The sequence below is a fragment of the Diprion similis genome, chromosome 12 (assembly GCF_021155765.1).
Source record: "Diprion similis isolate iyDipSimi1 chromosome 12, iyDipSimi1.1, whole genome shotgun sequence".
NCBI classification, from domain to species: domain Eukaryota; kingdom Metazoa; phylum Arthropoda; class Insecta; order Hymenoptera; family Diprionidae; genus Diprion; species Diprion similis.
The window spans coordinates 10,129,157-10,157,085 of record NC_060116.1 but is presented as its reverse complement, the minus strand read 5'-3'; the positions used below and the strand labels follow the sequence as shown (position 1 = coordinate 10,157,085).

The 27,929-nt window shown below is 42.6% G+C and overlaps 1 protein-coding gene across 4 annotated transcripts in view; it reads left to right on the top strand.

Annotated features, from left to right (window-relative positions):
- Positions 1-27,929, top strand: part of LOC124413530 — a 47,416-nt gene that overhangs the window by 11,367 nt on the left and 8,120 nt on the right. Inside the window, exons 2-11 of one of the 4 annotated variants that reach the window (XM_046894178.1) lie at positions 21,028-21,131; positions 21,322-21,328; positions 22,770-22,906; positions 23,586-24,026; positions 24,336-24,579; positions 24,807-25,149; positions 25,332-25,470; positions 25,557-25,740; positions 26,087-26,291; positions 26,372-26,483. In XM_046894178.1, coding sequence (XP_046750134.1) covers positions 22,774-22,906; positions 23,586-24,026; positions 24,336-24,579; positions 24,807-25,149; positions 25,332-25,470; positions 25,557-25,740; positions 26,087-26,291; positions 26,372-26,483 — 1,801 coding nt within the window. In that variant the 5' untranslated portion in view covers positions 21,028-21,131; positions 21,322-21,328; positions 22,770-22,773. The other 3 variants (XM_046894176.1, XM_046894177.1, XM_046894179.1) reach the window with 3 other exon arrangements.

The following is a 27,929-nucleotide window of genomic DNA, read 5'->3' as shown; positions in this document are numbered from 1 at the left end:
TCGCTGTTCCCTGCAGCGTGAGGCACTTTCCTCTGAACATGCAGCGACCGTCGAGTATTCAACGAAATTAAAACGTGGCCCGGCCGTTTGTGAAACATCCCTCCTTTTCTTTCGTTCAACAACTTTGCGGAATTATTATTACTCCCGACGAGTTAGCGGTACCTTTGATACACCCGGTGCCCCCGGGGCTTACCGGACTAATCGTTTAATTTTCATCCACCGGCTCGTTCGAAGATATCACGCCACGGAACCGAACCACCTGGAGCATGTATTAGTTGGTGTAAATTCATTGATCCACGTCCGCGAGCCACGTATTCAATCATTTTTTCATATATTTTAAACAAGGCTTCAGCTTTAATTTACGACACCTCGTTTCAGCTGTCTCTTTGCTGGATGGTTAATCGGTCCTTACTTATAATACCAACTGGCGGGAAAATTTCATTTCCTCTATCATCGCGAAGTTTTTGCAAAACGCGACAAAGAGACCATCAATATATTATTTGCAGATCAAACGCTACTCAAATTACGCTTCGCCGTTTCAAGTGAGACGATATTTCAGCACGAAATTATAATCTAAGGCTCTTATATTTTTCTAAATGAATCTTCGTTAATACTCAGCTACACGGGGTGAGATTCCTTCGGCATTTATGAAATTGAAGTCCGGGGTCCGGCGCTTCCTCGGTTATGACCGGTATCAAGTTGAATGATTCTCGATACGTTGTACCTCCCGTCTCGATATTTCCCGACGATCGCTTACGTTTCATTTTTATAGCCTCTTCATCATCTTCGTCGGTATCCCTAAGCCAGATCATGAACCGCCGCAGTTTATCACCCTTGAATTCGCATCGTCTAACACTTTTCAACCCTTTCACCGCGATGTAGAAACAACGATGCACCCTTTCTCCCTCCTTCGTGTACTACGGGGGTTGTTTTAGGTAACGTATCACCCTTCGCACAGTCGAGAGAATCCACAGGGAAGGCTGAACTTGTTTTCTATGTGTGAACGCAACAAGTGTATCGTCCTCCTTATCAGCGAAGACGTTGCATAAATTGAGAGAAAACCCTTGTACCTTGACGAAGTAAAAGGGTCAAAGGACGTTGAAAGGCGTTTGTCTTGTTGCTTCGACTTCTTTCATCTTACTTGTCATTTGTGATCAAGCCGGAGTCACCTCTCTATACCACGCTAATTATGGCTCTCTACGGTGATGAAGACTTAGCTCTGTTGGCGTAATACTCAATACAGCTTAAGCGTTTTGACGTAGGATGGGAATATTCTAATTCAGACAATCAAAGAGATTAATTACTCGAGTGTATAAGGTACAACCAGCACAGACGTTCTCCATATTAATAATAGTACTATATTGGTATCATATCGTGCATCTGTTGGCATGATTCATCCGATTTTGCATGAAGCTCGTATTCAACGCCTTTTATTTACCCCAACAAAGAATGGTCGAATATCGACGAGTGGCCGATTATCTATATTTCCGTAAATCAATCTACGCCCACATATGCTTGAAGACTACTTCTTCGAGGAAAGTGGTTACGAGACGCGTGTTATGGTCGTTACTCGTATTATCGTCTGCGCGAAGATTCCTGTCGCTCAAAGGTGTGATCGGAGTGATAGACGATGATGACGTTGATTCGGTTAGCCAGTATCGAGCCACTTCTTTCTGGTTAATTATCCGGCGACGTTCGGAAATTGATATTTCTCTGCACGATACATTCGCCGTGTATCTCGAGCTGCTTCAGGCAATCTTTACAGATTTCATTCAATGTCATTTCATTTGGAAACGGTCGTTCCGTGCTTGTATGTTTCTTTGTTCGTTTACTTTTTTCGCCCCTTTATTTTTTTCCCTCGTTTCGTTATCCTGCCCCTGGCCGAGTGCCGGAATTCTTTAACTTGAATACTTGGCAAGACACGTCATCTCTTGATATTCAATTATCGTCATCAATTATCAGTTCAATTTATCGCCAAACGATGATATGCAACAAAAATTTTCGCCCCCACACGCGATGCGCAAATTCCCACACGTGTTATGCTTATTTTCGTAAAGCTGTATGGGTACCTATAACATTGTATAAACAAATGAGCAAGGAGCTCGGCGGGAATACGCATACCTACGTAGACCCTGTGCGAATCGATGGAGCAAACTGTTGATTCCCGCCCGGATGCTAAGGCCGACTTTTTCCAATGGTGAGCAAGCGATTTAGATTCGATGCTATTTACCAAGAAAGTGAACTGATCAAAGCCATTTGCTTCTTTCTTCCCTTATTTCTCGGATTTTTCGTTTTTTTTTTTACTTTTTTTTTATCACGGTGTTCCGTAGCGTATTTTCACTAGAGACACGTATCAAACGTTGATGGATAAAGTTTCATGGCAAACAATCCGCAGTTGCATAAACTCTGCGATGTAGAACTTGTCAGGAACTTAATCGAATCGTAAATTGCGCTGGTAATTATAGCCGCACGTTTGCGTCTGGGTCACTTGCTTAATCAGCGTTCATGTTCAACTCGAATAGGTGTTATTGATTTTCTGCATCGAAGTGGTCGCTGTAAATGGGGTCCGATTGAAAAAAATTTTAAATGCAGCGACGTGGTTTAAGTCATCGTTAAACGGGATAGAATCGGCTTATAAATGTTTACCGAGGAATTTCCTTGGGATTCGCATTACTCTCGCGGATTTAGTGCTGAACCGTCAGTCGATGGGAAATAAGGAAGCTTGCTTCTCGTGCCAATTTAATTTCCTCGATACTTTTGCTCGTGGTGTCGCAGAGGCAGGGGTTCGGTTATATAGGTACGCGGAATAGCTTCGCTCGAAGAGCGTTTTATTATTCAAGGAACCGTGGCTAATCTGTAAAGCAAATTCTTCGGGAGTTAATTTTACCTTAAAAGCTCGTCCTTTGAATATCGCAGGTATCGCCACAAATTTTGGCTTATTCCTCGTCAAGCAAACATTGCAGGGATCTGGCAGTTGTCAGTTGCGAGAGTATAAACTATAAGTTACCTACGGTAACGTGCCCGCAGTTCTAGGCCACATCCTCGGGTAAATTTGTATTACCTTCAAAAGTTCACGCTCACTTTATTTTCCCACTATTTATTGCAACTAGTAAAAAGTTTGTGCGTCTAATGCCAATTATCTTGAATTACCGCCTCTAGCAATAAGAAATTTCTCGTTTTCGTTTCAGCGCTTTGCGTTTTCATTCTTCTTCTTACATTCTTTCGCCTCTAACCAAATGCCGATAAGTAGTCACGAGAACGTTTAGTTCTATTGCAAAGACGTGGGTACACTTCTCAATTACGGTCATGAAACAAAGACGGAAACAAACAGACCGAGAATACTTAATCTACGATTGAATAAATAACGCGTCTGCGTCTCAGAGGCTCAACTGGACTAGGCATTGACACAAGTTACCGTTTATCTTCTTTATTTTGTTTCTTTACAGACTGTCACAAGTACCGAATTTCCAGAATGCAATTGGACGAGTGAAGAGAAAATGAAAAGTAAGCTTTGAACAATTTGCTACGGGAATTCGTACTGTCAAGTTTTTTGTTGAACACCGTGTATACGGTGTCCATGCCTTCCCTTCCACGAGTCCGTACCCTTGATCACGATGCAGATAGTATTCTTCTTTATCCGTCACGGCTCCGTTATGAGCGCATTAGAAACGGATGAAAAGTTCCACGCAATATTCGCGCGTGCAAGCTCTGAGCCTTTCTTCATCCCGACTTCATTCTTCGAGGAATAAACGCTCCTCCCAACCCCTTTGCTTTTGCCATCCCGTCAGGGTGTGTCTTTCCATCATGCAAAGGGCTCGGGTTACTTCGGTGACATAAAGGCCGAGATCCCCGGCCTCTGTCATTCATGGTACTCCGTTAATATCGCTAACCGTTGCTGCATCTGAAATCGATGGAGCCTAATCGTGAGTTCCGGAATAACCGCAGGGTTCTACGAAAGGCCGTCGGAAACTCAACAAAACCAACCCTCTTGACTCGCACTCTGTTCTTGCGGTCTTTTGATGTTGATTTCTGTCTCTCTCTACTTTCCCCATAATTTCAGCGGACTACAAATACTGCCTTCACTTCGAGGGCAAGTTTGTTTGGAAATTAACGAAACGGTCATTCATTTCCAACAAAATACATAAATAGGTATACGGAACCAACAGAATTGAATGCAAGTGGGAATGCCGATGATATTAATCTCAGTGTTGGATAGTAGTTTGATGTCAGCAGTAATTCTGGTCAAGGATTTACTCTCAATTCTTGTGTTCAAACTCTCTTCTCATCTTCCTTGGCATCGTCGTAAAAAAAAGGGAATCCTGGTCTCCCGAAAAATATTGACACTAGGAGGGTGGATACAAACAGTTATAAAAGTATAACAACACTTTGGACACGTTCAATATTGATAATTTACTTGATGTGAAAATCTTCAGATTTTACGTTTCGATCGCAGAATACAAAACAGGGATCTTCGTGCGGTGGTTAAATCCCAAATTTTCAACAATCAGTAACATATTCCACCGACGAGCAGGTGTAATATCGTTGCAGGGGTATGATGATGACGGTGGCAACAGATTGAATTGAAGAGTCGCGCATACTTTTTTGACGTAATTTAAAACTAGCGGTTCAGGTACGAGTCCTTTCAGCGAGCTCTCTGCGGTTGAAACACCCTTCTCTTCCATCGCTGAAGCATATTGAAAATCCCCGACGGTCATGAATACGTTACAAAAATTCATGATGGAATCGCGGGATGTTTATTGATTGCGAAGAGTAGGTAGGCAGGCAGCAGGGACGAGGACAAAGAGTGGCATCCATCTCCGGTGTCCCTAAATCTCGGCAAATTTCGAGAATTTCATATCTCTGATACTCGAAGATATTTCTATGTCTCTCTCGCGTTAAACCTTATATTGCCATCTTTTTCCTTCTTACGACATACATTTCTCGCTCGCTTTTACTTTTACTTTTTCCCTCCGGTGGTTCGAACGCCGAGCCGTCTAGAGTTTTTAATACGCTTCTCGATGGATATTGTCGGGGTTTCTTTGCAGACTTTTAGAGTAATTTTTATATAATCATTATGAGCTTTCGTTAAACGTCCGTCGTTCGTTACAACCAAGATTCATACCGAGTACGTACGGTACACAGAGAATGGCGATTAGGTGGTTTATTTAATACAATAGATTTTCATTTACTTTTTCAGCAAAGAAACGACAGTATTTTATTCGAGCGTTTTTACCCTCCATCGAGAAGGACGTAAAATTCAGGAACGCAAAGCAATTCAAGCGAATAGAATTCGGATCGTAAGGACTTGAGTGTATTATGTTTAAAATGATGCATGCCGATCGAATCCCCCGTCTACGGGAATTGAGCCGTACACTACAGCAATACGCTCTGCCGAGCAAATTTCGTTGGTAGATAACATCGCAACGCGGTATTTCGAGTGATTTGTCACATGGGATAATATCGGGGGATCACGGAAGTTTTGTGCGCACAACTCTTTGGCCGAATCAATCACGTGTCGAATAGCGCTGCAAAAATCGAACAGCAAGTACCGATAGATTTCCACGCATTGTTTTTCCCCCCCTCTGGAACCTTTGTTTCCACTCCGTTTATTTTTTTCTCATCTTCGCGTTCGGCTCATTACCGCCAAGCTCACTGCAGAGCACAATGGCTGCCACTTGCCTTTGGCAAAGAGCTGCGATTTATTGGCTCGAAAGCACAAGTGCTTCTGCGTGTGTGTGTGTGTGTGTGTGTGTGTGTGTGTGTACGTGATCTTCGCAGCACAATCAGCCAGGCTAGATTCGAGCTTGAACGGTATCTCAAACGAGTTCTAGGCCGGATTTCGGGCAGCGGCTGCATAAATGGCGCATTTTTCATCAGACAGAACCGATGAAAATACCCAACGGCATACCTCCAACATCGATCTCTTCGAGGCCTTTGAAAGATTTATTTTAAGCCCTGTTGACCTTTGCATGAACGCATGATTTAGTCCCGCTTGGACATACATTTTTTACCAAATTTCCTTTTCCTTCTCTCGCCGAGCTCCTCGTTATATTTATATATACCTGTAACACGCGTAAGAATAATGAACGCAAACTTAGTGTGAATGTTCTGTAAAGGCTGTCAAACTTCTATGGAAGCAACACTATCGTTCATTCGCATTGTTGGCGATGGGAGGGGTGTTCCTTGACAGCAAATCGATATTGAAATTCAGTTTACGTACTACGGTAGGCTTTGAATCGCCCGCAAGACGTCAGCGTTTGAATCAGAACGCGCGTGTAGAGATAATATATATGTATCGTGCATGTGTGTGTGTGTGTGTCTGTGTGTGTGTGTGTGTGGGGGGTTGTGTTCGATTGATAGCTTCGAAAGTGCCAAGGCGGCACGTCATGCAACTGTAATTTACATTGGAGATCTCCTCCCTTCTCTACTGCCCCTCTTGCATCTCTCATTCACTCGCAAAACTCGACGCAACAATTCATCGCGATACGATACAAGGTTGTTATAACAAGAGTATTAATAGCTTGTATGTATAGGTATATGTATATATATATATTATGTACAGGTACAGAGTTGGGTGAAAAGAATTTCATTCCCCAGTCAATGCTTGGGTGTAATTTTAAAGGAGCGTGAATCTTCCTCACTAACATTGAAAATGATTTCTTTGTTGAATATATAACCGGCTGGTTTCGTTCGGCTTTAGAAAATCTCATATCGTTTTCGCGTAGCTAATTACAAGCGTAGAGGTAATATTATACGCACAAAAAGTTGAGATATTTTTATTTAATTTCGTGCCTCTGCACGGAACCGGTTCTGTTAATATAGTAGAGGTTTTTCTTCCCTCAAGGACCAACCCCTGCGAGATTGTTCATTTCCGTTATTTCCTCCACCGGAAGGGCGGAAATTTTGCTACACCGCGATAGCTTCCGCTGATCACGGCTACAACGTGATACGACTTCACAGTTAGCTGATTCGTATTTACAGTTTGCCAAGTTTGTGCCAATCGTATTTGAAGAATTCTCTTCTTTTTACACGGCGGAGACGCTTCGATTGTATATTTAAAAACGGGAGGCGAGCTCGCATAAAATGCGCGAGATTTTCGATATTGCAATTACGACAAGGAGCAGCTGCCTTCGTGCCGAGGACCAAGGGCTCGTAAAACGGTGGCAATCCGTGACATGTAATTGCCTGGATCTTTAAGGGTGATCGTTACGACTTCGAGTCGAGAACACTTCCAGGGCTTCACGTCCCGATTCACATTACTGCGGGATATCAACCCCCTTTCTTTACGCGTTGACATTTTCAAGGGTCCCGTATAAGCCCTGGCAAGACATCATTGAGGCAATATTTTTTCCCACGCATTTCTTCATGCCTTATACCGTTCTATATCGTACGGGTAATTTTTTCGCCAGCTCAATGTACGCCCACACGAGAGCGCCGGATTGTACGGCCGGGAATAAGATATACGAAGAGATATTTAACGCGAGATCGATCCCGGAGAAACGCGAAATTGCCATTACTGGACTCGAGGTTGGGTAAGAATGTCGGAGCTGATCGCGTCTTCGGCTTCTGCTTGAGCTTGCGACATTAGGCAACCGCCTGTATTTTTTTTCATCCGCTAATAATATATTTCCATTTTTGTTTTTTTTTTCTCCTTTCTTTATCCACCGAGGAGAGTCAATTAGCTGCTGCCGGAAGTGCGGGATTGAGGGAAGGGTGCCGCCGATGTGGTCATCCGTGCAACGCGTTGTCGTGTCTTTTATTTGCCATCGTACCGCAGAATACTTTTGCATTGTGGGTAAAAGCACACTTCGGAGACATGGAGAAAACAAGTTTCGCTCTCTCTTGGACTGTGTTCCACTTGATGGAGAACGACGTGTCCGTCAAATTTGACCACCGTAACTGAAATGCCGTCTAAACGTGGTATGGGCAAAGAAAACTACGAAGGATCCCCATCTCAATTCGGAATTTGGGCCAAGTGAACAGATTTTTATAAGTTTCCGATGACACGTTGGATTGTTAACATTTCAACTTATGACGGAACCGCGTTCGTTCATTATTTCTCGGCTTTGTACCTGTCTAATTCCGTCTCCGCTTTAGCTCCAACTTAATTCCTTTCATTTCAACTCACTAACCAACGACGAGGTAAATCGAACAAGTCCTCAACGCGAGCTTTAAATTTACTGTAAACTCGACGCGGAGGAGAGCTTTGCGTTTCGACCTACCTTCGTTGCGTGTAATCATACAAATGCAAAACAGATTAACAGTCGACTCGAGTTTATTGCGTTCGATATGCGTATATGAAAGAACGCCGTATCGTGTGCTGGAGTTTCATTCAAAGGTTGCTTATTGTGCCGGCAGACGGACGATGAATTAGAAGGGAACTGGAAGATGTTGATAACGAGTCCTCTTTGCCTTCGGTAAACATCGTTTTTACTGTAGTTATGAAATTTGCATAAATCGTATTAGATGGTCTGAAGTAGCCACAGTTTCCTGCTTAGCGTGTCGGAGTCCATCACCATTGTTGAGCACCAACTGATACCTTCCACGTTATATGTATACCTACAACCGTAATGGATGGTCCGAATGACGTGCGGCATAGCTTGAAGCAGAATGTTGTAAAGTGGAAAGCTCGCGGCCAAGAGGCGTCAATTTTTTATCTCGTGGCAGAGGGAGAATGAGGGACAGAGGAGGTGGAGCATTGTTAATGCTTGCTCGCAAGTAGAATTGCTGATACAAATGGGGGAGTCTCTTCACCTACAGCTATACATTCGAGATGCTTCATCCCACTGCCTGTATTCTAGCTGCACGTGGTTGTTATCTCCCTTGTATAGGTAATGCTAGAAGTTCTAGGTACGTTGAAATACACAAACCGCGTTGCTGATACTTCACTGGGATTTCTGATCGACGTAATTATCGACATTCCAGGCATTCCGTGTCCCTTTTACAGTGCTTTGTTCACTATATGAATTTTCAATGGATAACAGTAGTTTCAATGATGGTACGTTACTCTGATTTTCTGTGTTGATTGTAAGATTCGAAATTTAACTATCTTACACTCGGTATCGAAAACTTCAATAATTTCGTCGTTTGTCAAAAGTTTCATTCAGAATTTTCCAAAATTAAATCTCGTCTCATTACTTCTATGATCAGTAAAAGATCGGAAACGAAGAAATATATACTTGTAGCTTGATGTGATTGTTTTTTTTCCATATTTCCAAGCTTCCTCTGATTGCAATTTATACACTTTGAAGCAAAAAATCTCATCACAACTCAGTAAAATTCAGAGTCCCTGTAGTAATGGAATTAAAAACTGGCAATTTGATCATTTCCATACGCTCACAATTAATTTCTGATAATCAATAAATTGAAAAATATATTTTAAAGCGACTGAAGCCTGGTTCATATCACTGCAATTATTCTCGTTAGTCCAACACTCATATTTTCCCTGACTAAAAAATTTTGTCACAAAACAACGATTGCCCATCGTGTATTTTTACACCTCGCTAACTTTGAACCTGTTTCAGAGGTTTTGAGATATTTACCCGGTCCGAACGATGTTGGATTTTGAGGGTAAAGTAGAGAGCGGTAAAATATCTGTCGTATAGCTGCGGGTTGGTGAGAAAAGTTCGTCACATAATAGGAAAATTACACCACCAAGTGTCGTAGGTAAGCCCTGCCAACCAATTGGTGGCTTCCAGTACCTTCGTACATTTCACCATCGGGGTATCAATTTTTGGGAAGAATTCTCCGGCCTGAAAGCCCTTTTGGCTACACAATTACGAGGCACAAAGTACCCCGGAAGACGAACGCGTGTGTAGGAGATGAACGAAGGTCGACTGGGACTATGAAGAGACACTTTAGACCTCGGGCTGCTTCGCTGTTGTTCGAGCACCCGGTAGATGGAATACGTAATTGATTTAGGCGGTGTACCGAGTTGGCTATTACCCAGCCTCTGCACACACCTGTCCTTCGCCCTTTTGCCGCTAAGATCTTTCCTCTGCCTTGTTCGAAACAGCAGCTTCCACCATCGGTTGCTATACACTGCCACAGTTGCTAACTCAATAAATTGTCTAATGGCGTTAGTAATCGCGTTGCAAATATTTTAAACGACTTTATAGTTTACCCACTGCAAACAACTGTCGTAAAACTAAACTAAGAGAGAGAGCGAGAGAGGAAGAGAGAGAGAGAGAGAGAGAGAGAGAGAGCAGGAGACGTCGTCTGCTGTTTCTGTCGTTAAGGTAACGTTCTTTTAAAAGGTTTTCGTATCTATTATGCATTCGCCATTATACTACACACCCAGTATATGTTTACTTTGGCGAAAAATTTAGGCTAACTTCGAGGAGGTGACGTTGTGATGGAAAATTTATTCAATGTGCTATGTTGTTTTTTTTATACATTTTTGATGAATTATGATTTTCAAAGTTTTATTAATTAATTTTTACATTCAGAACGCGTACGCATTCATTGCGACGATTACGTCAATTTTAGTTATTCAGTATTCCTTCATTTGTGCGTTAAAATTTTCAGAACCCAACCTACTCGACGATCCATGTTTAAAACGGCTTTTAACGTAATAAATCTCGTTATCGTAGTCAAAACAGATGTGCTCGGGGTATGAGAAAGACGGTATGGTCTCACAAGGAACGATTTGGGAGCGGTAACTGTTTTCATTTGCGAACATTTATGCGTAACACGATTTTCAGCGAAATCCGTGTAACAGATTGCCGAATTATTCCGAATGAGATTCGACAAATTAAACGGTGTCTTTTGACAGTTACGATATAAACTTGTACTTTCCGGATGAAAATCACTGTTGATATATAAAATCAACGGAATTTGCACATCTGCCTACGCAAATCTCTCCGTATTCAATATGAATAATCATCACTCTCGTATATATACGCGATCAATCATTCCGTATTACAGTGTAACAAGCTTTTCCACTTAAAACGCCGATCAAAGTGAATATTTAAACGCTTATGAATGACGTTAACTCATAATTCCAGGACCCTAAGCTGGACTTTCCTATGCTCATCTCCTGCGGAATTTGACTCTTTGAATTGATTTAGGATCAGAACAAGTGCTGTATTAATTTTCAATCAAATTCTTCGAAAAAATATGTCTTTTATTTAACACGCTGGAAGAATCTGCTATAAAGTAACAGTAGCAAGAAGTCTTTGGTACAGACATGAAGATAGCCTCTAGGAAGAAACTAGTTTGGATGTATTTCCCAATGTTTCCACAGGAAATTCGCAAGGATGGTTTTCTTTGACCATAGGGACCTCCGCTTGGGATCACGACCCTATTCTCCCGGAATGACTCTCTGGTTCTGTGTAATCGGCTTTCGTATAGAATAAACCAGTTCAGAAGGTCACGAACAGAGACAGACAAATAAATGGAGTCGAAGGAGGAATAATGCTGCATCCTGACGTTTCATGCGATCATTTATAAAGAGACGTATCGTACCTGCGATGTTTCTCGAGTGACTCCCTCCGAGAGGGGGTGGCAAATGTTCATCCCCCGGACTTATCGGACCTTCTTTCCCGTCCTTTCGTTTGCAGTTTCAGAACGATTAGTTGAATGAATCACCTGTGTTTCTGTGTTTAAGGAGCGAGACGACAAGAAGAACGATGGCATCGCTCGAACAAAGCAGTGCTTTGGGAAATGAGGGTGTATAATATTTGAAAGGGAAAATAGTAGGACCGTGAGAAATCGAGGTGTGCACAATCAATGCCGGATAACAGATGCGGTATTTAAAAGAGACAGATAAATTGAAAAATGATAAATCGAAGTCGTGGGTTGGAGAAAAAGTGTGAGAGAGAGAGAGAGAGAGAGAGAGAGGGAGAGAAAAAATGGTGTCACCTATCTCGTTAACCAAAGTGCTCAGAAATTAAATTGATTCGAGATTCGGGCAGCAGGTAGGCAGGTCCACTCTCACTGAGAGTATATTGTTCTAACTTTTTTAGAAGATCCATTGTGGGAAGTTGCTAACACTGAAACAATGCCCTCATTGTTTTACCATCCCTCAAAATAGTACCTACACTCAGGCCACGCGATCTCGGTGCCCCCATCTGCCTTTAACCTGGTCGTCAACTTCGTCCTTGTCATATGTAAAATGCCCTCGTCATTGGCTTCGGCCCCATAAAATCAGACTACATTTGCGTCCGCTTTTTCAACTTACAATCCTGGTGAAACTTGACGGAGATATATGCGATTCTCTTTTCTCATCAAGCTCGAGAAAAGAGCTTATTCATTTTTCTGTAGACTGGAACTCTGAAATCGACAGCGATATTCTTTTTCATATAGCTACTATACTCTCCTGCACGTGTTGGAAATTGCCCCTCGTCGAAACACGCTCTATTTTTACGCGAACAGTTACGTTCGATGAAACACCACCTTCGCTGTAATTTAGAGGAAAAAAAAAATATACATAATAACACCTAACTAAAGTAGCCATGTAATGATTTTTTTCCCTCTTCTTTACACGCCGCTGACGTACTATATGGGCGGTGGCCCAGCTGTGGGCTACTTTATGGCGTCATATTTTTCCCGTCCTTCCGAAGTATCCCACCCCACCGGACTTGCCCCAAATTTTGTCTCCAACGAACGCAGATGGTATGAGACTTGGATCAAGAATTATGACCCGGGTGTAAATTTTTTCCTCTTCTTCTTTTCCTACAGATCAAAGAGGCAAGGCGTTGAATGATTTTTACTATTCGAAATCGAAAGCCTCGGATCATCGTTTTTTTCTATACATGAGTGCGTGATTTGCATCGTAGACTTCACCTCATAACAGTGAATATTAATGGTTCTCGAGCGGAAACTATCCCTTGAATTTTAGGAGTAGGACGTGCAGCTTTTCATGTTTCCTCCTAGGTACGGCCCTCTTTGCAACGGGCTCCTCTTTGCGGATGTTTGTGGGTGTGGGGCTCAAGCCTTTCTGACCGACTTAGGACCGGCAAAGCTCTTTTCCTTTTCACCCTAGAATCGATTTTCGGTTCTGCAAGGACCTCACATCAGACGAATCGTTTTACCTTCTCCATTCACATGAAATTTCAACGAAGATCTCCTGCTCCTCGACCTTTCCATGCCGCGTAAGCCCAAAGTATTCAAGGTCGATTTATTTTTCACTTCCGCGAAGTCAGCCGCTTAATATATAATATATATAGATCATTTTTCCCCCTAGCTAAAACTTTCCTGATCATAAGACCCACTTTTCGCGAACTGAAAACGAAGCAATTAGAACTGCGTGAGAAAAACGAGTCTCACCCTTCCGGTGCGCTGTCTCAATAAAACTTTGCACCCCTTTTTCTCAACCGTCAGGGACAAGTTTCACCGATATAAGAACCACCGAGAACGAAGGAGAACAAAACCCGGAGGGCGGAAAAAGGTGAGGAAATAAAGCATGAGACACACGTTGTAAAAGTTCACTTTAAAACTTGAAAGCGACCTGTTATATTATTTTATTTCATATTACAGCCCTCACTTTCTGTCAGAAGAAGTGCCTGTCGTCCCAGCGATCATACGATATTGATAAACTGACGTTATTGTACGACATTGGAATTTGTTGAAAGAAAGGGAAAAAAATGCGAGAAATGTAACGTGTATAACGATAACATCAAAGCGCATGCCTAGATACATATCACGTATACACGTGTGTATTTCATTAAACTTCTCTTATCTATAATATTTCCCAATTGAGGGTGGAAAGTGGCAAAAGTTTTGCATTCTTCTATTATTTTTCTGCTAAAATGACACGAAAATACATTTCTAAAATAAGTGGATAAAATGTGTGCGTATAATATCCTTGAAGCTTGACGCTCTATTATGACCATACAATAGTAGACAATTTCGACATACGCAGACCACGATTCACAGATACACGATAAATATTAATAGCCAGAAGACAGTTCAGAGATATTTAACATGTAACTCCGGGCCGTAAAAAACCGAGCGATTACCTTGATTTCGGGTGGTTTTCACCCTTCTACCGCTATCTGTCCGATACACTTGCTGTAAGCGCTCGGTTCGCGCAAACCCAGCACTCCTATCCGATGTACCGACAGATCAGCACGTCATATTAATATTTGCGTATACGCACCGCGTTCACGCCGCGTCGGAAGCGCCAGCTTGTTCAGCAGTGGTCGATCCATGCGGTCGAGATAGTTAGCCAATGCGAAGAGTAACCGATTATTGCAAGCGTGCGCTATTGCGCGATTACCTCACGCCAGCTGGCTAATGTTTGTTCGTATAACGCGAGTGAAATTCGGATAGTGCGTGGCAGTCGAGGAATGCCGGGTACGCGAGCAGGTTATTTGATATTAATTAGTGCCGGTTGGTGTAAGCGCTGAGCATAGCCGGAGCCCCGGTTTCAAAGGGTTGTCAGAGGCAGACAGAGGACGAGAACAAGGGTACGGGGGTCGTAAGGTCGAGGTCAGGATCCGGGGGGATAGGGGGGGGGGGGCTTTTCACCCCGTGTGCGCGCAGCGTACGCATGCATCACATTCGTACCTATTTCCATATCTATACGTACACCTACTCACCGACACCTCGATATGTGTGCGTATACGCGTACGAGTACCTACTTGTCAATATTCATGTTCAGACAAAGGGAGGAGAGTAAACTATAAATAAACCATGGATTACCACGCTATCATTTCCAGCGCGCGAATAAGGTAAGGGAGAGAAACTGTTGCGCAAGGTTTATTAAGCATATTTACCGACTCTGGTGCGCTTTGTGAAAATGAAAGAACCATGAATTGGTAATTAAATCGAAAGAGGTATTATTAATTACACTTCCGTGCACCATTTTCAGATATTGATGGAGACAGAAAGGTTTTAATCATTGGCCAAGTTCTAATGAAGAAGATAATGAAAAATATGAAAAATTCATAGTATTAAGTTAATAAAGTTAGCCAGTTGGTGTAAAATATCTGCCATTGTATTCCTATTTTCTTCGAATGGTGAATTTTATTTTTATACCATGTTTATGGGATGTTCAGACGAACACAGTTTCCGGAAAATGAACTCCTAACTTTCCCTCGCATTAACGAGCGGTTCAGTGAACTGTTTCTGAAAATTATCTCTATCAATCAAATTCCTGTCCATATTCACAAAAGCTACGGTCTCGGTCCTATTACGAACTTCCCCTACGGTTAGTGAAAACAATAGGTTGAACCCTTGCGGTGGTTTGAAGGTTCGTTGCTAGTATTTGTAGAATGTTTAGCAATTTAAACTTCTTGCTGTACTTTTCGTGGTGTACGGAATTTTTAAGTGCGTGACGGCTTAAATGTGCGTCAAGGATGGAGCCGTTATAATGAATAATAATGAGAACAAAAGAAATTTCCAACACGTGTACCCTTTAGTGTTCTATTTTATTTCCGTCCCACGCTCACTCGGTCTTTGTTGGGTTTTTCCCCCCCACTTTCACAATCAATTACCACCGTCATAAAGTCACCCTGGGAAACAGGGAACGTCATACTGTCATCTCGATCGTTATAATCACTCCCGGGTCAAGTCAACGGCAAAGTATTATGCGCCCACAAACGAAAAAAACAGGGGTGAATGAAGATTGCTTTGTTATCGATAGAAATTTGTTCATCCCCGTACGCTCGTTTACCAAGCGTAAATCGAGTGTATTTCGAAACCTCAATGCTGCTTCCTCCGATGTTTTCAATCATATTTACATACGTTGTTGCCGATGGTATCGTCCAACTGGCTGAAATGGGGTGAATCGGTGAACCGAATTTAACGTTTCCAATGCTCGGGGCTAGGGAGAAATGAACCTCCAGCAGTATGTGTACAAAGTTTCACGAAAATATTCTTCTATCGGTGATTCTACAGCGCCAGTTATATGGCCGTTGTGAATCGAGGGAATATCCGAGCACAGATTTGATCGAATACCAAAGCGATTTTAGGTGCGTGTGATTATTGTTTCGCATCAGATCCCGGTGAAAAATTTCCAGTAAATCACTCTGAACGTCAAATATCCGTTTCTAGAACATGCGTATCGTACAAATGAACTATGCAACAACGAGATACCTCTGTTCTCTAACAGCGTCGTAGGTCGCACGTAGGTGGATACATTACCTTTTTGATCGAGTGCAAGACGTGATTCATGTCTCTCTCACACCACGCCCTCTCACATTCTCGTTTATATTATTCCGTGCTCGAACAAGGGTACATATTATTTTACTCAAAAACAAACAACGAATTGATGCCAAAGGTTCCTCGCATACACGACTGCCATATCAGATCACCTGCAGCCAGTACCACCCGACTGTTCTAGCTAACAACCGAACACAAAATGACGAGGCAAAACTACACAGCGTGCACAAAAGAGCCTCTAGTCGAGTTTCTGGTATTCGTTCGAAATCTGCAACCCGTGTTTACAAAGCCTTGCCATTCCTTTGAGCTGACGTTTCCTAGGGACGTGCTTCGCGTTTTCATCAACAGTACTATAACACTCTGTGTCACATTTCAAACCACCCATTCGTGGTTCATCGCACGTTTTTATCATCAGTTAAAATTATCGAAATATTTCCTTTCACCCCTCCATCTACGAAATAAGATACGCGCCCTAATTGCCAAGGTAATTTTCACCCCAACGGCTGCCGATCAAGTTACAAAATAAAAGGCAGTAATTTAATTTTAGTTTGCTTACAGTAGCAAGATAGGGGCGGGGGGGGGGGGGGGGGTGAACTTCGTAGTTTGGTTTCGGTTATTATAACGGGCAGACGCACGACTAGCGGGATAAAAGTGGCAGGCCTGGGGGATGTAAAACGCCGCACAAGTTTTCCTCGGCAGTGTGTGTGTCTTGGGATCACTTAATACTTATTGTTAGTTGATATAGTCTGGAGTTTGTGCTGATTTGAGTGAGGCGGATGGATGGGAAAAGAGGGCTGAAGGGGGTGTAATTATTGAGAGAAAAATAAAGTCTGTCCGAATATCCATCTGTGTTTTTCAGATTCCTTTGATCTTCGCAGTGATTTATTAGAGAAATCTTTAAAAAAAATTTGATACCGTTCTGCACCAGCAAAATCTGCCTTGCGATGAAATAAACTCACGCGTCTACTCGCTGCCATTAACAAATTGCTACATTTGTCAATTCAGTAATGAGATTTACCCCGTGTCGAAACTCCGCACTTCTTATGCCGACTTGACCTCAGCAGTTCGCATCTGAAAGCTCGAATCTCGAAACTTAATGTTCGATATGACGCTATTAACAGTTGTGTCCACCGAACCACTGCGACAAATCGAATGTCACCGTCGACCCACGCCCTAGTCCTTGACTCGACAACTTCTTCCCACATTCACTTGACTCCCATAAATTTCTATCACTTCCACCCTGTACGATTTCCAAGGGATTTTCCTCCCTTATCGCGCTCCGTGTCCTGTTACACCCTCTTACAAGCGAATGAGGTCGTCAGGGTCGCGTATCGATGACATAAAAGTCCTATTGGATATTGACAAGGGAATTTAAAGTTATGAATAGATGGAAAACTGGTCATCCACTTTACTCTAATTCCCCAACTTGAAAGGGTGTACAGCTCCCAGTTTTGGTCTGGTGAAATATGCTTTGCCAGCACTCTGCATACACGAGGTCCGGCTCCTTGCAGGATTGATCAAAATAAGCTGACTAAGTACTGACAAAATTCTGAGAAGAGACGAAACAGCAAGGCTGAAGGTTCGTCTGAAGCGTAGGAACTTCATCATTCCGTTTGAGTAATTGAAGGGGTTCCTTTCAAAGATGCAGAAGCCCAACTGGGACCCGAACCTCGAGTCTCGGAGAGAAAGGACGAAGCGTTTTGCTCGTGCAGTTGCCTTCGCACAAACTCGTTCCATATTTCGCAGGATATTCTAGATACTAAATTGATACCGTAATGGATCCCTGGGACTGTGATTCAAATAAGTTGTGATTCATAATTGCGTTTATTAGCGTGGATCCATTTGGAAAGACTTTCATACCTTCTCTCATAGTGAATGTTACCAAACTGGACGGATTCGCGTCCATAATGCAGCAAGAGAACAAAAGCTTTCATGGGAGGCATCACCCCATCGACATGGTATACACGTTCACGGCAAAGAATCTGTTCAGGCATCTCACGGGTAGAAAGCACTTCGCTCTTATTACTAGCCAATAACTTGTGGTTGTCGTGGATACGACGTGAGCATAAGGGGTCAACGGTCAAGGCACGCGTACGTGGGACCGACTATTGCCGTGGTCACAAAGGAAAAGGACCCTCGAAGAGGACAGTAGACAAAGGCAAGGCACCCTGTATTTCGTCTCACGTCTCAAGCAATATCTCCGTGTTCCCTGTTTCTCTGGTGATTCTGGAGAGGCAATCACGCTGCCACCTTATGCCTACGAAGTAAAACCAACCCCGATTTTCACCATGTGGTTTTACAGAGACTGTCGACTAACATTGATCAATTCCCCCCAATTCCTTTGTCTGAAAATAGCCTCTCGCTGCTGCATTTTCACAAGTAAAATGTACCGCGGTATGATATAGGTATGTTATAGGTATGTGCGTGTTGCTGGTGGCTGGTAACTGTCTCACACATTCATTGTGATTCTGAAGTATTCACTGAGCGTGATTCCCGCGAGAATTGAATCGATAAACCTTGAATGTTTTGCTCTGGATTACAAATCTGTCAGTTTCTTCAATTTACGATCGCACGAATAAAACTGCGACTGTCAGTTCGACGTTGCCTCATATCGCCAGACGGCTTTCACGATACAGAAGATTGAGCGAGATGGATCAATCACGATAACCATCCGAAGTGAAAAAGAAGAAGATGAAGATAACAAGATCGGAATTATTGTCTGGGTCACGCGAAGACAGGAGAGGACGCCTTTGATCAGCATTCGAGAACAACCTTTGGCTCGTGCTGTAAATAGGATTGGCAAAAGAAACATCTGTTTTGATCTCGTCGCGAGCGAATGCTTCTAGTAAATGGTGAAGCCCGTCTCTTCATCACTCCAGAGTGCGCACGACAGACGCGCTATAAATGTAGGCCATAGTCAGCAGAAGGGTAGTTCAACTTGCTTACACGGAACTTTTCGACGAGAGAACCTTCAGGACGTCAAGCCGAGCGGGAGAGAAGGGAGTAACGGGAGGATTGAGAGGGCCGGGAGAACTTGAACTTCTTTCATCACCGGTACGGGGATCCGGCCCGTTCTTCTCTCGACAGGAGCCGGTTTTGCAATTATTAGAAAGTCCCGTTTGTTCCCATGGCGACGCGTCTCTAGCCTATCTTTATTCTCCTCTCTGTCTACCTGTCGGGACGTGGAAGCGTTCGTCACTCCGTTAGGGTACATCCAGAGTACCGTGAATGCTTCTCAGGAAACTTCTCCTCCGGAACGTTTACGCCAAGGAGACTTCCTTTGTGCCAAGTCTACGGCATGTCTAGTGCAATGGCGTATTGCGACATGAGTTTAATCAAATCACGATTTATTAGCTTCGCTTGAACATTATTCGAAATTAATAATTCGACGAGTGGCAATCTTCAACCGGGATCGTTTATCTTCATTCTCATGCTCGCTCATCCTCACATAGTTTCACTCTTCACATCCGGGGCTCCGGAACTGCAGGGCGCTTTGAATAATTGATTGAATCACTCCTGACGTTGCTGCACCGTAAAGAGTCGTTGAAATTATCATGATTCTGCTCATGGTAATCCTGACTTACGAATTTTAATGGCAGAAGTGTATTCGGTGCTGTATAATAGGTACCCTCTTTACCGCCATGACAATGGAGGGAAAGTCGAAGCAATAAAAGTCACTTTCAACGAGTGTCATATACCGGCATAACTACGCCAATAATTTCAAGTTATACTTTCCGCCTCTTTCAACAATAAGTAAGTACAGTATAAATATCGTGCGATGAGTTCGAGCCTATCTTGTCGTTGAAGGAGGTCTTTCTTCCAAGTTTTTCCCGCTTTATTCGCAGGACTTTTATTCTGACATTACATTTCGGTTTCTCAAAATAGCGTTAAGTTGGCAGATTCTTTCGTGATATACCAAACAACCTACCACGACCATTCCAGCGAAATTGCGTTATCCCAGATTTTTTGAAAGTACCGAAAAAACTTGCCATCCAGTGAAGGGTATGATTAGAATAATGCTTCCTCAGGGATTGAGAGGAGCACCGAACTTGGCAGGGTTTAAAACAGAATCACTGGGTCTGTTCTGTTCTCTGTTTTACTGGTTTTTTCTTTTCAAAATAACGGTGGACGTACCGAAGCCTCATTGATCGGTGATTGCGAATCGAACACTGATCAAGTTCCTGACTTAGCCCTTGAATCTGGGTAATTTGAAATTACCGACCATAGACTGTATTTTAGGGCCAAGAAGAAATTAATGAAATCGGCATACGAACATTATTTTTCGCACATGTGTACGAGATGACGAATTTGCATACAGAAAGTGAATTGTTGACCGAAAGTGAAAAAGTCTTTGTAACGATCAGATATGAGAGTGCAGGTTCGTTGAACCAGGTGTACTTGCCTAAACACAGCTTCTATAATTAACAATAAATGAGCGCACAACGGAGTGCACGTTTTACCTCCCTTCCATTACAGTTAACCGCGGTCTCTGCAACAAATTATGCATGTACCGTATATTCCTACCACAACGGGTCAGTTCATAAACATTCAAACTTAATTAACCTTGTTGCGCGTGTCTATTAAAGGCGCGTGTTATTTCAGAGTAGAAATCTATTTTTCCGACTTACCCGACAGTGTTGAACGATTATATGTATAACAGAGAGCGATCATTGTTTCACAAAATTATCCAAACATTCGCAGAAAATAAATAAATAAATAAATAAATAAATAAATAAATATATAGATAAATAATTAAGCAATTAGGTCAACTCACTCATTTTTCTAATTTCTCCAACGACGAAAATCTCGGCATGCTCTACACCATTGCAATCGTTTAAACCACCGTATTGTAAAGTTGTTACTCGAATTTGCTGATTTTGGGGTTACTTTTCACATTTACCGACCGCTGACTGAGCGTAGGGATGGGGGTTGCGGTTGAGATGCTGGTGGAAGAACACAGAGATCACTTCGCCGATACTCCACCAGTGGCTGTTGCACGTGCGGATCAGACAAACTGATCTACGGTAGGTAGGTATACAAATTACCGTATAAGCTCTTCTATTCCCGTCTACCTACGGGACTGTAGCTCGGGAAACTGTTCCTCTGACGCAAGCTCACCATTAAATACATTTATATAATATACGTTATATATATATATATACATATATGTGTACACACCTATGTATGCTTGATTAGAATTGATGAAGTTGGCAGTTTACAGGTATGGGGCGATTTTCCGTATCCAGCAAGCTAATTGATTTTGTTGATGAAACAAAAATCGACTGGTAATTAATTTTCTGAATTATTAAAACAAATTTTTCCCACATAGGGTAGTTGATTTAAAATTTATAAAGTTTTATGCGTGTTGTGGATTTTTAATTTGCTTTTGCTATTGAACGTTGCGTCCAATTTTTTCACGGGCTTCGAAAGATTCTTTCGCAAAGTTATTTCATTATAGCGATTATATAATAGCGCTACAGTAACGTACGAGCAATTGGGAATTCGTCTGGAATTTACCTGATACCTCATCGTTTATCAAACGCTAGTGAACTCTAAGCTCTGCGATTTACAATGCCGAGAGTGATCCAACAGCCACCGGCGTTAAATTAATATACAACTTTATTTTTCTCCCTCACTTCACTTCTTTGTGGAACGGTTATTCGAAAAAAGTGTGTACCTATCTTTTGCAGGTCGGCCAGGCCCTTGCCATGCGATGTCGTTGCCCAGCCCCAGACTTCGACACTACAGGTCGAAAACACAAGATCAAAACTTATTTTCTAAAAATTTCTATACTCTCGTATTTTCCATTCTGAAATATTTCTGCTCTGCATCCTTAAGCTTTGGAATGAAATTCATTGACTCGAGTTATACACGCATATTTTATACACATATACTTTCTCACAACGTATTACATTTCAACTGTAACACCATTGTTATACAGTTAACAGTTTTTTTCATGCATTCGCAGCATTACATACAGCATTGTATACATTGTTAACAATTTTTTCAACAATACATCAAGGTAGTAGAGTTTTTCTTGTGTAATCAGTTGGTCGTTAACCATTCGACAGATTTCGTACAATGTGATTTTAAGTTCATTTGCAAACATATTATAGGCTTCATATACACATGTCGTAGAAGTATATTACATACTTATATATATATATATATATATACCTTTCATCGATCACTTTCAGAGAACGAAACAGATCGAGAACGATTGATGACTTTTAATAAGAACTCAGACGAACGGCTTTTTCTCACTGACTGTAACTCGACTGTATAAGAAGAAATAATTCTCAATTCGGTACTCACGCACACATGAACGTACGGATATAAAAAAAAGGAAGATCAAAGATAGACTTTGGCTTCGATCAACTTCGTTCCAATGATGTGATAAATTTGATTCATAGAACCAGCTGAAAGACGTGGTTCACTAAACGGGGTTTGAACACGAGACGAGTTCATCATCGTTTTAAACCATCGTTCGACTAAGTCTGTTAAAACTGCTCTCTCGGCATGGCCTGGTTAACTCTGTACTTCACTTTATATTAGAATTAAGATGCACCCATTTCTATTCCTTCCACCGTATAAATACGACGTAAACAACTCACCGCTGTTCGGTAGCAGTATCGATGACCACGTCAATGTTTTATTTCCAGGACCATGACAGCAATTTGCTTCGTGTGCAACCTGCCCATCCTCAGCCATCAGGTGGGATTAATTTGGCAAGGCGGAAATGGGTGGGACGATCTTCTTCGGGAGCAGGTCGAAGAATCAACCCTCAAACAGCGGCTGGGTAAAGATTTTCAACCAAGTCGAGCATGAAGAATACATATCGTGACTTTGAAATCACCAATCAATTTGCATTTCTTATTACCGCATGAGATTGAAAATATTTTTGAGAATGAAATAGAAAGAAGGACATTTTAATTCCGCATCGTTTGTTTTTAAGTTATATAGTACTTCTGTTTAAGCGTTCAAGACCTCGCTTCTGTAATTATTTGGTCCCAGAACACTTGGACAATTCAATCCTGATACATATTTCTACAGCTTGGATTGGTATTGAAAATTGAGGAAGAAAATATTTCTGAAAATGATGATATGGTATCTTTTTTTTTTATTAGATAAAAGGAATTTTCTATTGTCAATGTAACGTCATCGAGCAGTTTGCTTGAGTATCGTGTTGGCTGTATCCAAGGAAACCTTTTACCTTATCGCGTCCCTCACAACCGACTAATTTTAATGAGAGGAGCGCCTGAGCTGGCAAAAGAAAACAAACCAGCTAATTGAAAAGTTAGAAGCGTTATGCTAAATACTCTGACTCCTTGAAACGCCACTAGAGATCTAGTAAATTGAAGAAAAATTATATCAGGTCGACCACATCACCTTCTTATTCTCCTTCTTCTTCTTCGCGCGATTCCACCCTCGAATCCTCCTAATTTTATTACTGTACTCACAATTCCGGACACTTGTAGGAGCGGGGCGGAGGGACTCGGCCGCACAAATCACCTCAATTTCACCACCGAACGAAATCCAGGAATCGTCTCCACCCAATCAGCGTCGGCGTCGGTCCAGCTTGGCTCAGTTAACGGAGCTCCTGAAGGAATGGGGCGGCGGCGGGACTTCGAGCAAGGGTGGAAAGGGCGGGAAGCTGCACCGACGAGAGACCCTTGCAGACATCGCGAAGTCCATGCCCTGGCCGAGACAACAGACTACGGACTCGAGCCACATGACAAGCCTCCGGAGTAGGAGGGAGAGCTCCGTCGACAGCGGGATCAGGAGTCAGGTGTCCTGCAAATCAAGGAGAGACTCGACCATCAGCGACTTCAAAAATGAATTGGCTCGATTTTGGAGCAAAAAGGATTCACAACAGTCGTCGGCCCCGCCAACGGTCATTTCGCCAACCACCAGGAGAGGTAATCGCAATTACTATACTTTACTGTCACAGTCTGAGCTTTGCAGCGATTCTCGAGTATCTTGTTCGAGGAGCTCAAATCTCGAGGAGAAGTGGGCTCCTTGGCTTGATGCTCGGGAATTCTTCGAGTTCCCGAAACTTTGTTAGAATCCAACCCAGGCTACCGTTCCTTGCTTTGTTCGGCGTGATAAAGAGAGAAAATCGCTGACAAAGTTGTCTTAGAGGTCAAGAATCTTCGGTTATGGATAGACTGAGAATCCACCGAGAAAAATTTAGCGCGTTTGCTAAACGAGAACAAATTTCTTTTCAGGTTCCGGAGAATCGGTTAAAAACTCCAGACGTGGGTCTGGAGAAAGTGCGAAATCGCGGAGAGATTCTGTCGTCGGTGGGCAGTCAGTCAGCCCTGGAGAACGGAAACACAATTGTCGACACCACAGGCGCAGACAGTCCCAACAGTCCCAGGAAGGCGGGGGTGTCACGCCTACCAAATACTATCGGAGCGACCAAAGGCCCAGCGCTTCGAGCACCGACAGTGGGGCCAGCTGTGCGGTCAGGTTCGTCTCATTCATTTTGGCGGCATTAATTTTGCAAGAGACACGTCGGAACGTATATCAAGATAAACGGATAGCCGGCAAAGTTTCTCGGGGGCGGGAAACAGGAAGGGATTAATTTTCCTAAATTCCTCCGGTACATCCGCTATCAAGTTTGCGGTATCCTTACACTCAAACGACTGTTGTTGTCGGTGAAAATCGAGATATGCACGCTCTGTTATACTGCTCAGGGAACATCTGGAGGCGCAGAGACTTCATGCTGAGAAAAATGAGAAGTCGAGCTCGACGGTGGAGGTGAAGTCTGATTCGAAAGCGCCGACGACGACGCTGACGGTCGAGATGAAGAGCACTGCCACCGACAGTGGAAAATCCATGAATCTAGACCCGACGATGAATCCTCCCACGATCATTACGTCCGCAGTGACGCCTCCTCTGGTGTCGCCGATGACCGGAAGCAGTCTTCCCTTACCAGGAATGTCCGCTTCTGGTGGCTCAAGTCCCGTAGGAACACCGAATTTGAATAGCACCCCGACCCACCCCCTACTCACTACAAGAAGAGATTCCACCACTCAGGTAAATGTTTCACCTAAATTTGTCCACGTCGATTTTTATACCAATCCAGATTTCGAGCCATGCTAATAAAAGATGAATGTCGGACAAACAGCCGTGTACTCATTAGTTCGTTATAAGCATATTGGAAAGAGGAATCTAACTTTTGATCTGAGCACAACGACTCATTGAAATATTTGTTCAAGTGCTATTACAAAGGAAAAGAGGCATCACCGAGCAAATTGGCAAGGCTAACGAGGCAGGCAGCTGCTATCGACGAATCGCTCCCACCTTCCGGTCGACGAGGGAGTCAGCCGACGCTTTCTCCGGATCCCGACGACGGAGGTATGGGCTCGAATGTATAGAAACGCCTCGAGTGTACTTGTTCATCCATTTGAAGGTTTGTGGTAAGAAATTATGGTGGTTTCAAGGTCGCAAAGCTCGCAGGGACTCGTTGAGTCCGGACTCTGCCTCATATCCTAGAAGGCGTGACTCTAGGAGTCATTTAAGCCCGGACAGAAATGCTACGGATAAAAGGGACATCAGTCCGATTCGACAAAGAAAAGCCAGGCTGAGACGGCAATCGACGTCCATCGCGTATGGTCGACCGCCCAGGTAAATCCTAGTTTACCTCAAAATAAGTTTTTCTTTTTAGATTTTTTCTCCTGGTAACTGACTTCGGTACATCTTGAAATGATTTATCAGAATTTTACGATAATTTTTGATTCGATCGGATAAGCATACGAGGTATTGTTTAATTCTCATTTACGTCAGTGTGGAATTGACAGATGTTGAAAAAAAATTCTGTAAACTGAGAATGAGAAGACAGTTGCTCGTTTTTTACGCTTACTTTTCATGCTTGCGGAAATCTAGTCAATTAAATTCATTTATCAATTTACACGCTTCCCTGTCCCAGTCAAATATTGAAAGAAAAGTTGGACCGAGTTTTTTTGATTCTCAGGTCTTCGGATAGCTCATCCTGTTCGTCACGGGATCCAAGTCCCTGCGCCCGTGGACCAACTACCATTCAACATGCACCGGTGATCAGAAGACAATCAACGACCGAAGAGATTTTGATCGCCAGAGGTTTCAGGCGACAGAGCACAACGGAGGAAATGATACGTTGCAGAAATTTCAGAAGACAAAGTTCTCAGAGCGACGACACCGTAGGTTTCAAATTTCAACAAAATCACGATTCGTTAATCGCAGACCGAACAAGTCATTTACCTTTCAACATTCGTTTCAGGTTCAAAGGTACAGAGGCCGAAGGGACAGTTCGGCTCAAATTACTGACGGAACCTTTGCCACGATGACGGTTGAAACGACTAGTACATTTTTTGACAGCAGCACGCAGACCGGTGAGTTATAAATTATGAATGAGTAAATTAATGAGTCCCGTATTGTGTTACATTGTCTGGAACACCGTGTTATTTTATACGTTACACTGTTCCATAAATTTTCGAACACATTCTATTATTACGATGCGGTTAACCTGCACACGTCATTGCTAACGCGAATGTTCTATGGTGTCACATGAAATAACGATAGTAATTCAAATTACCTCTGACACGATGTATAATTGTGAACGTGTTCAATGTTTTGAACGCAGTTACTGTCAAATCATTGCAACACAGTTCGTTGCATTGCTAACGCGAATGTTCTATGGTGTCACATGAAATAACGATAGTAATTCAAATTACCTCTGACACGATGTATAATTGTGAACGTGTTCAATGTTTTGAACGCAGTTACTGTCAAATCATTGCAACACAGTTCGTTGCATTGCTAACGCGAATGTTCTATGGTGTCACATGAAATAACGATAGTAATTCAAATTACCTCTGACACGATGTATAATTGTGAACGTGTTCAATGTTTTGAACGCAGTTACTGTCAAATCATTGCAACACAGTTCGTTGAACTTTAATTTTTGGTATGGTAGCTGAATCCGATCGAATCAATACTTTATTCGTATTCATCCCGATACACGAAGCTCGTGGCGTAATTTTTGACGTTTGAATACCGACGCCAAAATCCCATGATACCTCGAATTTTTCGGGCCAATACGATGCAGCCCTTTCGTGCACGCGCATGGGTAAATAATTTTCGTCGTGGGTAAGATCACGCAGGCGCTACCCTTGTTATAGTTCCCATATATTGTAACAGGGTGCATCCCAGTCGATAGCTGACAACAGAATCAGCACTAAGTAGAAAAGTCTGTCGAGGGATAATAATAATAAAAGAAAACTGCAAAGTAGTAAGACGGTGATAATAATTCTACGACAACTGACTACGGGGTATGTGTCATGATTTCATACGTTTGAGGAAATGACAGAAGCGCGGAAATGATTGATTCGACTTGTTGGAAAGTGAATTGATTTGTTCGTTGATAAGTCGTTGATAAGTCTCAGGTTGATAGATTTTTAATAGTGTCTTCAACAGGACAGAGGAAAATGTAAGTGACAAATAAAAGGAACAATCAAACGGTTGAATACGTGAAAAATTGAATCAAATGTTGCGGTGAAACAACGTCAATAAGTGTCAGTGTACGGTGTGCGTGATGAATAAAATAAAAGAAAAATTACAATCGCCCGAGAGTGGTGTATATCGTAATTGCTGAAGGGGTGAAAAGTTAGAGGGTCGTTAATTAATTAAAAGTGACCGTTCGCACTACGATCGTATATGTGCTTAATCATTTTAAAAAATTCGCACCTAGGACGAACACTTCGATTTTTCATTAGCCACGCAATGGATGGCGCCCTTTCTGAATATTTTATCAACCCAGGGATTTTTCATATCGGCAA